General features: G+C 32.6%; 1 protein-coding gene across 2 annotated transcripts in view; it reads left to right on the top strand.

Moving 5' to 3' along the window:
* Window positions 1-11864, top strand: part of LOC110031317 (putative uridine kinase C227.14) — a 24499-nt gene extending 12635 nt beyond the window's left edge. Inside the window, exons 5-13 of one of the 2 annotated variants that reach the window (XR_002294728.1) lie at window positions 3808-3970; window positions 4263-4293; window positions 4374-4432; window positions 4628-4701; window positions 6849-6935; window positions 7294-7355; window positions 7436-7464; window positions 11255-11418; window positions 11653-11864. Coding sequence is in view for 1 of the 2 variants with exons in the window: in XM_020734460.1 (XP_020590119.1) it covers window positions 3808-3970; window positions 4263-4293; window positions 4374-4432; window positions 4628-4701; window positions 6849-6935; window positions 7294-7355; window positions 7436-7464; window positions 11255-11347 (598 nt within the window). In the remaining variant the exon portion in view is untranslated. Of the gene's footprint in view, window positions 1-3807; window positions 3971-4262; window positions 4294-4373; window positions 4433-4627; window positions 4702-6848; window positions 6936-7293; window positions 7356-7435; window positions 7465-11254; window positions 11607-11652 lie in introns of those variants that run through there. The other variant, XM_020734460.1, reaches the window with a different exon arrangement.
* Window positions 11865-13199: the final 1335 nt, after the last annotated feature.

The following is a 13199-nucleotide window of genomic DNA, read 5'->3' as shown; positions in this document are numbered from 1 at the left end:
ATATATGTGTGTGTGTGTGTGTGTGTGTGTGTGTGTATAATGAGTATTATTTTTAAATAATTTGACTGCAAGACTACAAAGATTTGTAATAAATTAAAATTACTAATTAAAAATAGAATAAAAATATATTAAATTCTATTTAAATGAATAATTTAATATAATAAGATTTGAATCTAGCCATTTCCTTAACATCCTATAGCCGTGTGACTAGGGTTGTCAAAATGACTTATTTTTCATGAACAACTCATGTTCGACTCGATAAACAAGCTAAATACAAATAAATTTTTTGAGCTCGATATATAAAGAGTCAAACACAAACAATGATATTTTTAACAAGTCGAGCTTGAACTCGTTTTCGCCTTTAACATTATTTGTGTGACTAGGGTTATCAAAACGGCTCTTTGTTGCGAATAGCTCGTGTTAGACTCGCTAAGGAAACAAGTGAACACAAACAAGTTTTTTGTGTTCGAAATATAAACGAGCTGAACACGAACAAGTGTATTTTTTGATGAGTCGAACACGAGCTAAGTTCGGGCTCGCTCGTGTTCAACTCGTTTACACTCCTAACTATGAATGAGGGAGAAATGAGTAACTGTGAGGTGGGTAATGGACCTGGTGATGTTTGGCTAACTGACATGTCTCATAATTGAAGTTAGCGAGACTTTTAATAGAAAATATCAGAGAATACAAAATTTTCAAATATTAAAAACTAGTAGACTTAAACGATAATGTAATAATATAATCGAACATTCAATCACTGGAGATAGGATACAACTTTTGCGTGACATGTCTTCACTCTCCTAGTTGTCCTTTTGGAAATAGTATAGTCTGACTACTCTCTTAGCAGTTCTAATCATCCCCCCCGAACGATGATTCTGAAGAATACAACCATCAGAAGAGAAATTAACAACGCAATCGATATCACTTGTCAACTTGCTGACTAGTAATAAGTTTCATTACAATCGAGGAAGATGTAAAACAAATACCAGAGTTAGATTGGTCATTAGTACAACTGACCATTTACCATAAATGGAGCAACAGGACCCATTGACAATGTTGATGGTGTTTTTTCCAAAACACGGGTAATAAGTTGAGAAAGCTTGCAAGCAGCCAGTCATGTGATCCATGACATCGAAATCAATAATCCACGGACTAGAGGAGGAATAAACTGTGAGAGACATAGGAAGAGTATCTTTTTGGGCGTGGGAGGTCGACAAACACGCGGAGACTTGCTTGGCTCCAATAAGCTTGATCAATTGCTCTATTTGATTTTTTAGGGATTCTTCTAACACTTGTCCTGAGTGTGGTTGCTTTGTGACAGTAATCATAAGTGGGGTGACCAGTCCATGTGGCATGGACGAGGCTGCGCACTATTTGAGATTAAGGAGGACGACTCGGCTGAAGGAGTAGATCTATCAAGCATAACAAGTCTTCTGCTTTCTTTCAGATGAATCTCGGTAAAAGCAGCTTGAGCGGAAGGAAGTGAATATGGGCCAATAATATGGCTCCGAACTTCATCAAGGTCTTTGTTAAGTCCAACAAGGGATTCAAACATACGATCATTTTCTATGATCTTCTGAAAGAGGGATAAGTTGGCCGGAGAATTCCAAGTATAATCGTAATATATATAACATTCCATCCATAATGCAACTAGATCATTATAATACTGGGTCACAGTTGTTGACTCCTGTTTTGCCTCCCGGATCTTCTTAAATACCTCATAGAGTTGGCCTAAATTTCCTAAATCTAAGTAGTTATCACAGACAATCGTCCAAAAAGCACTAGCCGAAGGGAGGAACATGTACAGATCACTAATTGGCGTCTCCATAGACTTAATTAGCCAGGATATGACCATGGAGTTCTCCACTTCCCAAGCTCCATATGTTGGGTTAGTCTTTGGAACTTCACGAATCACACCTGTGCGAGGACCAAACTTCCATCTTCCTTTGATGAACAAAGACACTGCTTGGGACCATTAGAGGAAGTTACTGTCGTTCAACTTTTGAGTTGTGATCAAGAAATTCATGTCGGCTTTCGGTCCTTTGGTCTGCAAGGGAGTGGAGATTAGAGTTGATACTCCGGTGGAGTCAAGAATGCCTTCTGAAGCTGATTCATTGAAAGAATCAACCATCATTCCGATTGAGCCAAATGATATGTTGTTGTGGTTCTGAGCCATCGATGAATTTTTGTAGAATCACGACAAAAAATTACAACTGCAGGAATTGCAGGTAGCAGAAATCACGAAAAACAGATGCAGGAAACTTTTCTGTGGAAAGAGCGTGCGCTCCTGCAAGAATCTGTCGAATAAGAGAGGACAAGTACAAATAAATTATGGGGTAATAAGAGTGGACAGGATCAGGAGGGCGAACTATTGCAAACATCTAGCGGGAAGTTCATTGGAATCGACGGGGAAGTAGTTCCTACAGTTCGCTGGACAGATTCCTATAGTTCGTTGAAATCGACAAAGAAGCAAGCTCACGATTAGGAGAAGGAATGGAGGACAGATTCCGACAGAGGAGGTTGGGGGCTGCTAGATCTAGGTTTGGGTTCTGATACTATGTTGAGATTTGGAATAGACTAGCTCAATTTCATTGGTAGGAGCGGGGGTATTTAAACTCAATTACAGTAGACATAATAATGAAAAATAATAAAACAGAGTAAAATAAATAGGAAAGAAAATAAAACAAAATAAAACAAAAGAGTAGGAATAAAATTAAATAATAAGTAATAATGTAGGGATAGCCTTATAATATAATAGTTTGTAACATATTTGTGATTTTTTTTTACAATTTTGAATCATCTGATACTTAAAGATTATTTTAGCAGGTCATGATATTGAAATATCTTGTTTTTTATGAAGCACATGTTTGTTTTCTCATTTGCATTTTTTTGATGTCACACATTAGTAGATATGTAGGTCGTTACTCTATTGTTGTATTCTTAAGTTTATCTTAGAGTTGCATAACTTGTGTCTATATGATATATTTATTTGGAAGACTTACATACATGCCGCTCAATTTCTATATTTTTACATATCTAACACATAAACTTCAACTTTTACATATATGCCAACTTATCTATGCATGAAAATGTGTATTTCACTTATTACAGGTCAAAATAATGATATTTTTTATGTAATATGGATGATTTATTTAGTTAAAATGTAAAAGGTAAAATGTAACAGGTTGAACTCTCAAACATCAAGATATTGTCCGTTTTGGCCTAACGGCCTCACGGTCTTGACTCGGCGTAAATTCCGAGGAGGTCACCCATCCTAGGATTGTTCTAGCACGAGCACACTTAAACTTATAGTTTCTGTCGAAGCTCCAACCGATACACCAAATGATGCATCGATGTTTAAAAGTTCATCTTCATTATACTTTAAGGGTTTCACAATTTTCCCAACCTAAGCAACTGATGTCCATGTTAGGGCTTTTAGCCCAGAATCATCGATTAAACATATATTTCTGACTTCAGACTGGTGTAATGCTCTGATATCATTTGTAACAGCATGAACTTTCACCAACCAAGATATTGTTCGCTTTGACCAAATAGCCTCACGGTTTTGACTCGTTGGAGTAACTTCCCGGAAGGTCACCCATCTTGGATTGCTTCAGCATGAGCACACTTAAATTTTGAGTTTCTGTCAAAATTCTAACCGTTACACCAATAAACGCCTTGAAATTTAAGAGTTCAGCTTCATTTTACTTTTCACATAAAATTAAGCTTTTAGATATGTAAATACTTGGGAATTGTGTGGTATGTATGTAAATGCACCTCCTTATTTTCTCCTTGATCATCCTTCAGGTACATCGTTGGTTTGGCTGGCCCTCCTGGTGCTGGTAAGAGCACTTTAGCTGCCGAAGTTGTTCAGCGCCTGAACTTCATTTCATACAATAAAGATGCAATAGCTGTTGTTCTTCCAATGGATGGATTCCATCTTTATAGATCTCAACTGGATGCTATGGAGGTTACCTCTCCTTCACTTGATATAAAATGTAAAATATCATTTTCTTTTACATTTTTAATAATTTAAAGATAAAATATTGAAATTTAATATAGTTTGAGTATATTTTATATTAATTATATTTTAAACGAGTCAACTCACAATCTAATTAATCAGGTTGGGGCTGGCTTGAGCTTGGCTTGTTAGCCCAGCTCACGAGCCACTTATCGAGCCGAGCCCGAGCTAGCTCACGAGTTGATTTGGTTCAGTTACAACCCTGCTTTTCCATATATTTAGTAATGTTTCTAATTTATAGGACCCAGAGGAAGCTCATGCAAGAAGAGGAGGTTAGTAGACAATAATCTTGACTTAGGGGGTTTTAAGTAAACGGGCCAAGCACTTATCATGCTATAATTGGATGAATCAGCACCCTGGACATTTAATCCAGATCTTCTCTTGAAATGCCTTTGCTCTTTGAGGAGTCAGGTCTGCATCTTTGATTTTCAAGTTTTGTATTTACAATTTGCTGCTTGTTTTTGCAGAATAAATTTGAAGTACAGTAAATTATTAGCATCTAACATTATATTTGAATTGCTGAAAGTTACTGTCTTTTAGTAGATTGGAATGATGGTTTGATTCCTTGCCCTTTAATGATATTGATGTTATGTATAAATTTATCAGGGATGGGTGTATGCTCCTTCATTCGATCACGGTGTCGGTGATCCAGTGGAAAATGACATCTACATTGGTCCTTTGTAAGTCGATTGATATATTTTGTGTCAAAGTTGTCCAATATTTGAAGTAATTCTCTTTTAAATTAAATCAGGAAGGGGAATTACTAGGGTTGTTTGGTTTGTTGTAAAAGGAGTGCATTGCATTCTTTTTGCATGTGTTTAAAAGATTTGATTGTTTTGTCATAGGAATTCCGAATGTAGTTTAAAATTATAATGCTTTTGGAATTCATTCTCTAGTTCATTCTTAGTGTATTTGAAGTTCATTGGATTTGGGCGAATTTTAAATACAACATTTCGTGTAAAGTATTGCATGCCGCCGCCGGCCACTGCCGACCTCCCCACTTCTATGGCTACCCACTGGCTGTCTGCTACCAACCGCCTTCTGTCGTCGCCCTTCCAATTTTTAGCTGCTATCTATGGTCAATTGCATTGTCAAATTCATTTGGCATTATCTGTTTTTGTGGCTTTAGTTTTTTAAGTGGTGGTGATTTGTTTTTTTCTTGGATTTTGTTTTTCATATGTTGGATGTTTTAATGGCTCTTAGATGAGTGGTGTTGTGATATTTCTTTGATTTGTTTGAGAAGTGACTATCACTAGATTAGAAATAGGCTAAGTGATTAATGGAAAATTAGTGTTGAAATTAAAGATGAATTATATGAATGGTTGGTGATGCCTTTTGATCTAATGCTTTTATGAGGATAAGGATCATTAGCTTGTGACCTAATTAATTAATTTATTTATTTTGGTTCTTTACTTTAATGATATTTTGATTTATAACAAGGCACACGATGTTTATTTGGTGCAGTATACCATTATGACTTTATGATTCTGCCATCTATACCATGAATTTTTCTATCTCCTTCCTGCAAATTCATATTCAATATTTTGCCGGAAAGATCTACTAATGATATTCTTTGGGATTAAAACTTATTTGTGAAAGATTCATGGATTACATTGCTGTAATCACTAACATTTTATCCAGATTTAGATGACAATTATCAAATAATTACTATTTTGCAGCCAAGTTTTTCGAAGTTTGGAAAAAATGGTGCAAATCTAGAAGACTTTAGTCACTGAAAACACAAATCATATGTGTTCATTTTTTTTAATGTTCATATTTTCTCATATGTTTTTGTTATTCATTTTAGATGTAACATGTTTTTGATAACGGTGTCTATGAGAATTGAATATATTCTTGAGTATTTTGATTATCTTGATAATTTTGGGTTTCCATTGCAATTGCTTCAATTCAAGTTATAAATTTCTTATTTTACCTCCCAATTCTTAGGTACTAACATATCTAACACCTAACCTTACTTTTTTACATTTAAACCATGCAAATATTTCATATTACATAAAAAATGTCATTATTTTAACTTATAAAAAGTGAAATACATGTTATCAAGCATTGGTAAGATGGAATATATGTAAAAATTGAAGTTTAGATTTTCGACATGTAAATACATAAGAATTGAACGATATGCAAGTAAATCTTCCATTTTTTACTCTAGCCGCTTCCGGTCTTCTAGACTACCTATTCTTTGTTATTACTGTAGCAGTAACTGTAGTTTGTTTTTTTTCGGAATTTACAGTTTAGGCCACATCTTTGGAGGATTTTGCATTATAAATAGGATCATGTGGCATTTATTGAATGATTGAATAAAATTCTCATTTTTTCCACTCGATACATTAGTGTTACGGCACGTTGATTCATCGAGCGTTTTGCTTAAGATTGTAGATCTATGTACTAAATGTATTATGTAATATACATTGATTAAGATTTAAATACAATGAAGGAAGATAAGAATCAAATATTATAAATAGTTGAGGTTGATGCAATTACCAATTTTAATATCTAGATGTCATGTTTGGTACCATAGTTTGAGAAGTTATTTTTTGCAACTTATGCTGAATGTAGAAGGTAGGAGTGAAATCAAATGGACTTACTTTGCAATTTAATATTTTGTCAGAGGGTTAGTTGTCATTTTCATATAAGTTCTAACTAGTTATATTGGCAAGGGTGAAGATTGAACTCCATGCTGCAGTACAAATATTTTGGTCTTTATGTGCAGAAATTATGGTCCATGTTTTAGTTTTTGGAGGAAGATAAATTATTTTGTACTGAATCATTTACATTTTTTGTTGTGATTCTTCCCCATCTGTGACAGGCATAAAATAGTGATTGTAGAAGGAAATTATTTATTTCTAGATGAAGGGGTCTGGAAGGATGTATGCTCCATATTTGATGAAAAATGGTATTTTTATTTGACATCTTTTATATACAGGAAGATTTACATACATATACATATCACTCAATTCCAGATTTACATACATATCACTCAATTCCAATGTATTTACATATCTAGAACCTAAACTTCAATTTTTAGATATGTACCACCTTTCAATGCATGAAAAGGTGTTTTTTACATTGTAATAGTTGAAAAGGTGGTATTTTTGATGTGGCATTGTGTAAATGTAAAAAGGTAAAGTTTAGGTGTTAGATATGTAAATACATAGGAATTGAGTGGTATTTATGTAAATGCCCTTATAAATAATGATTTTTCTTAATGCACTCTGTGAAGGTATTGAGCATATCTGCTTAAATGTTTGCAGGTTTATTGACATTAATCTTGATGCTTCTATGCAAAGAGTTCTGAAAAGACATATTGCAACAGGTAATGTACTGAAAATATCATCCCATTGGTTATGATAGCTAAGTTTGGCTCTGAACTAATTGTTCTGATAACATTGGCAGGAAAGGAGCCTGATGTAGCAAAATGGAGGGGATGATTTTTTTTTTTTTTTTCCTTTCTTAACTATTCTTCAGTTTGGTAATTTAAGACTTGGAACTTGTGAACATAATTAAAATTGAGTTCATTACATTTCAATATTTCATTGAGTGTACTTAATTGTGAACAACACATTTATATTGACATTAATCAAATTCTAGCTATCTTTCTTCTACTTGTTTAACTTTTAATTTGTTTCATATTTTTTTATCTACTCATTTTTTGGTGTGCTTTTAGCTCTTTATTTTGCATGTTAAAACCACTTGCATCTATTTTATTTTATCTTCTATTCAATAAGTTCTATTTTTATAGTCTTTCTAATATTATATTCTTCATTCTATTCTTCCTGTTTCTATGACATATGGATCTCAATGTTATTATTTCTATCTTATGGTTGCCAATGACTTAATTTTTGACTAATACTTCAATTCATATAAAATAATTTGTCTTATTACAACTTTATAAAATCTACCTTCAACTCTATGTCATGTTATCCATATTGCATAGTCATCCTGAGAGGTGACTCAATTTTATTTTTAAACTTTTACTCTATACATTATTCTCCATCTATGTCCACATTATTGTAATTTATCCAAGGTACTTAAATTTGTGATAGCTAGATATCAGTTGTCAATCTTCAATTCACTAAATTTCATATCATGTACTTGACCGTTCTTCTAAATTTTAGTCTCCTTAGCTTCTAAATGTGCAACTTATTCTGGCATAGCGCTTAGTTCAAGAGAGGTCTAACTATTAATTTGTTTCATTTGTTTATAGCGCAAAATCAATTATCACACCTTGGTCATTTTTTATAAGCATCTTTATCATATGCCTATTCACAACAACAACAAGAAGCCTTTATCCAATTAAATGGGCTCAACTTCATGAATCATTTTTGTCCATTGAGTCCTATCAAGTGTCATTTTTCCATTTAATTCTAATAAATTAAAATAATTTTGTATGCAACATGCCTAAGTCTTTTTAGGTCTACCTCTATCTTTCTTAACACATGTAAAATCTAAAATTTCTACTCTCCTAATAGGGTCATCTAATGGTCGATGTTTAATATGACCAAAACCATCTAAGGAGACTCTCTTGTCTGTGATTGGAGCTACTCCAACCTTCCACAAATATATTCATTTCACATTTTGGCTCTAAGTGTGAAGCCACTCATCCACCTTAGCATTCTCATCTTAACAACACTTTACTTAGTATTATGCTTCTCTTTTACAGGTCAACATTTTGTGTCATAAAACCAATTTCACCACGATCTTATTCAAGTTTCCTTCTAGTCTAGGCGGTACTTTTCTATCGAACCATAGCCCGATGCATTTCTCTACTTCAACCATCCAACTTGACTTCTACTAATAACATTCCCATCTATATCACAATCATTTTGAATACCAGACCCGATATATCTAAAACGTTCACTCATTTTAATGACTTGATCAACCAGTGTTACAGCCTTTCCAATAGATCTGCTACTACTAAAATTACATTTCATTTATTTAATTTTGGATCTACTCAAACGAATGCCTTTAGAATCTAAAGTTGACCTTCATATTTTAAGTTCTTCTCGAACTCTCTCAGGCCTTATCCACAGGAAAGATATCTTCGGTGAAAAGCATACATCAAGGTAAATCCTCCTATAAATGTCCAATAAGAATATCCATAACTAAAGCAAAAAAGAAAAGTACTTGGTCCTAGTATCCATAACTAAAGCTGATCCTTGATATAGTCCAACTAAAATAGGAAAATACTTAGTCCTAGTATACATATATTTAATGACTTCAATATAAGCAATATCAAATTTTTTTTTCTAGAAGTTTCCAAAGTACTTCTCCTAAAACTTTATCTTAAGTTTTTTCTAATTAAACAAAAATCATATATAAATTCTCTTTACTCTCTTTGTACTTCTTCATCAAACATTTCAATAAATGCATAACTTCCTTAGTAGACTTGACCGGCATGAATTCAAATAGATTTTGAGCAATTTTTGTATCATACTGTAACTTATGTTCAAGTACTCTCCCACATAATTTATTGTGTGACTCAAATTTAATTTTTCTATAATTTGAACACTCTTTTGCATTCCTTTTTTTTTCTTAAAAATAGGGAACAATAGACTTTCCTCACTTATTAGATATTTTTTTTAGTTTTTAAAACAATATTAAAAAAGTTAGTAAGCCAAGAAATTTTTATCTCCTACATATTTTCACACTTCTATTGGAGTATCATCGGGTCTATTACTTTTTTATACTTCATTTCTGTATAGCCCCATCAACTTTTGTTTTAGTAATTCGTTGGTATAAAAAAAGTAACTTTGTTATTTATTATGATATTAAAATTACTAAATTTGATCGTATTTTCACAATTTCATTGAAAAGTTTATCAAAATATCTCACCCACCTATTTTGAATATCCTCATCTATGAAAAATATTTTTTGATTTTGTTATTTAATGCATTTTATTTGAACTAAATCTTTGTTTTTTATCTCATTGAATATCCTCATCTATGAAAAACATCTATCTTTCATCCCGTTTAGTATTTAATGTATTATAAAGATCATTAAAATCATGATTCATCACAAATAGATCTCTTAGACTCCTTATAGGCCGCCTTATATTTTTCTTAATTCTCAAAGCTTTTACTTCTAATCGATTTTTTATAATAAAACTTTTTATTTTTTATTTGTTTTTGTACAAATATTATTCCACAACCAACTATTTTTATTTATAAGAATTTTTACTTTTAATTCTCCAAACTTATCTTTTGCAACGTGCTTAATCGTGTTTGTTATTTTATCTTATATAGTATTAGCTTCTTCATGAACATCTCAAATCTTAGGATCTTGAATTACTTCTAAAAATAATTTTATTAATGTCTAAGTCTGTGATGATGTTGTTATTTATAGGCCTATTCAAAGTCAATAAATAATTGAAAGATCTCATTGTTAATCTAACATTTTCATAAATTCTTTGGTACAAAAACTCCCTTATTTTCAATTTTTGTGCATAAAATCAAATTGATCCTCTTGCTCTCCTGTGATGTTTTCTGTTTTCCCTTTATTATTAAAATCTCATTTGTTCTAAAAAAATTACCATTTTCCCCCTCCAATCACTTGAAATTTCTCTAGTCATATGATTCTATGAAAAATTACCATTTTCCCCCTCCATTATCTATCCTAACTTTTCACATTTGTAATAACTATTTCGTCTACCTCTTTTTTTGTGCATTGTCTTCGAAGTTGATTAAATTACTCTTTTTGATAAATCTACTACATTATACATTTGCTGATTTTACTTGTCTAGACAATATCTTTTCAAATACCAAACTTGATAATTGATCAAAATATCATTTCCATTTTTTTTATTCCCAATCGAAGTATTAACTTCACCCAAAGGTAGCATTTCTCCACCAAAAAATCTTCCTCATCATCTGATGAATTTTCATAATAGTTCTTTCCACAATATCATAATTTTATTTGTGAAATGCTTTCTCAATTGATTAATTTTGTGCATATCAAAATTTATTTTTATGCTGGATTTTAAATGATTTCTATATCTGCCATGTTTTCCGAGCATTCTGATAGTGATTATTAATTGTAGTCTTGTTCATTTTCTTAAGAGAAAACTGTCAAACTGGTCCCCTGACTTTTATAAAAATGCCAATTTAATCCCAAAACTCTTTTAATGTGGCTGAAATAGTTCCCAATGGCTTCCACATTTCTTATGTTGTTTATTATTATTATTTTTTTTCCCTGATTCAATTTTCTGAACCTCAGATTGATTATAACGACCGACCAAATGCAGAACTCATCTTAAAATCTAAGCATAAGGCAGATCTTATAATTAAGTCTGTAAACTTCCAAAGCTGAAGGTTCAAACTAAAAAGCACAATCTGATGCTACAGTAGTGCTTGATGCCTGGAGCTGGCTCCCCAAGCACTGTAAGAACAATTTGTATGAAGTCCTATGTTTTTCCTTAATACTTTTTATATTTCATGGAAAAAAAAATAATAATTTATCAAAGTTTGCATAATGTTGTCATGAAAGATTGTTGAGAACCTTTGAATTCGTTTTGACATGCACTTTTTGAGATGATTTGGCTGTTGAGCATTAAATGATATAGTACATGAATTCCATGAGCTTTTGATCTTTATATGTATAGATGTTTGCTACAGTGTTGCAGAGTTATTGAAGAAAATGAGAGGACGGTAAAGAAACTGGGGGCACGTAAAAAATACAATCATCACTATCATTTTAAAAGTGAAATACACATTTTCATGCACAAGTTTATGACAATTAAGATTTATATGTAACATCATGAGAATTGGGTAGTATGTATGGAAATTTCCCAAGAAACTATGGGATCAAATTATAGAATGAATCAAATCTAAAGGCTTATCTGCAAGATTGATGTTATGCATTTTCATGATAGTTTGGATAGCTTTTTTTCTTGAATTGAATTCATTTAAAAATAAATTAGGGATATGATTTTGAATAAAGTAAACTTCTTCCTTGCTGAATTTATGTGGAAAGCATCTTTTCTTCATCTCCTTATGGATATTTTCACATTGTTTGATAGAATGGAAATATATTATATTTTCTTTACTTTTTTCTTGATATATAAACATGTTCAACTAGAAACTGTTGTAGCAAGAGAAATAACAGCTTTACTTTTAGCTGATAGATAATTTGATTTTCATAGTTTTGAGATAAAGCCATGTTCTTGGCAATCAAGTCCTGTTAATGACCTATTTTAAGCAAACCTTGGTCGACGCTTTCCATCCCTAGCAACTTGCCCTTTTAAGCAATTTGTCTTGAGAATTTGCTCCTCAAAGTCTTAATAGCTCGCCCTTCTAAAAGACTTATTGGCAAATAGTACTGTCCCCTCTCCTCTCTAGACAGCTTTTCTCAAGAAGAGATACTTTTTGGCGATCTCTTTTGGTCAGCTTTTATTCAACATCATTTTATTATGAGAAATTATTCCTCTGAAGAACTTATTTCGATCACCTTCCCCTACACAAAGTAGTTTTTGGTCTTGGAACTTGCCTTAAATTATTCCTCTGTCAATCGTTGAAGTTTCTGCTTAATCGCTATCTGTAAGATGTCAAATGTCAAATGCCAATGTGACATAGAGTGTAAGATGTTGAAATAGGATATGATTGACACAAATTCTCTTACTATATCCTTAGATCACCTGTTTTCACCAACATAGTAAAATTCTTTGGAAGTAAGATCATCCCAAACTCCATCAAAGGCACCTTTTGTTGCCTTTCAAAGAGGCAAAATCATTTCTTGCAAAACATTCTTGTTCTTTTGGTTGGCTATTCTAATTCCTATGACTCTTATGCTTTTTGGCTCATTTTCCCCTTGATGACTCCATCTTCCTATTCCCTATTTTCACAACTATGTTACTCTTATCAAGAGTTTATAAAAATGGAAACTTTAGCCCTTGGGAATCCTCTAAATTGACGTTGCATGTTAAGCCACCCTATCTCTCCCTTCTTTCCTCTCTGAGACTATCTTGTTGACCTTTTTTGAGCCCTCACCTAGCCCTCCAATTAGAGACCACTCTCTACTTGACATCCGACAACAATAGGGAGAGCCAACTAACAACCCTTAGTTTTCTCTATAGGCGCTCTTGAACCCTATTTGAGAGAGAGAGCCTTGTTGACCAAATGAAGGTAGTTGGGAAACCCTATCAACAGGTACCATAAAATACCCC

The sequence above is a fragment of the Phalaenopsis equestris genome, unplaced genomic scaffold (assembly GCF_001263595.1).
Source record: "Phalaenopsis equestris unplaced genomic scaffold, ASM126359v1 Scaffold000800, whole genome shotgun sequence".
Lineage (NCBI taxonomy): Eukaryota > Viridiplantae > Streptophyta > Magnoliopsida > Asparagales > Orchidaceae > Phalaenopsis > Phalaenopsis equestris.
This window is presented reverse-complemented; position numbering and strand designations above follow the sequence as displayed.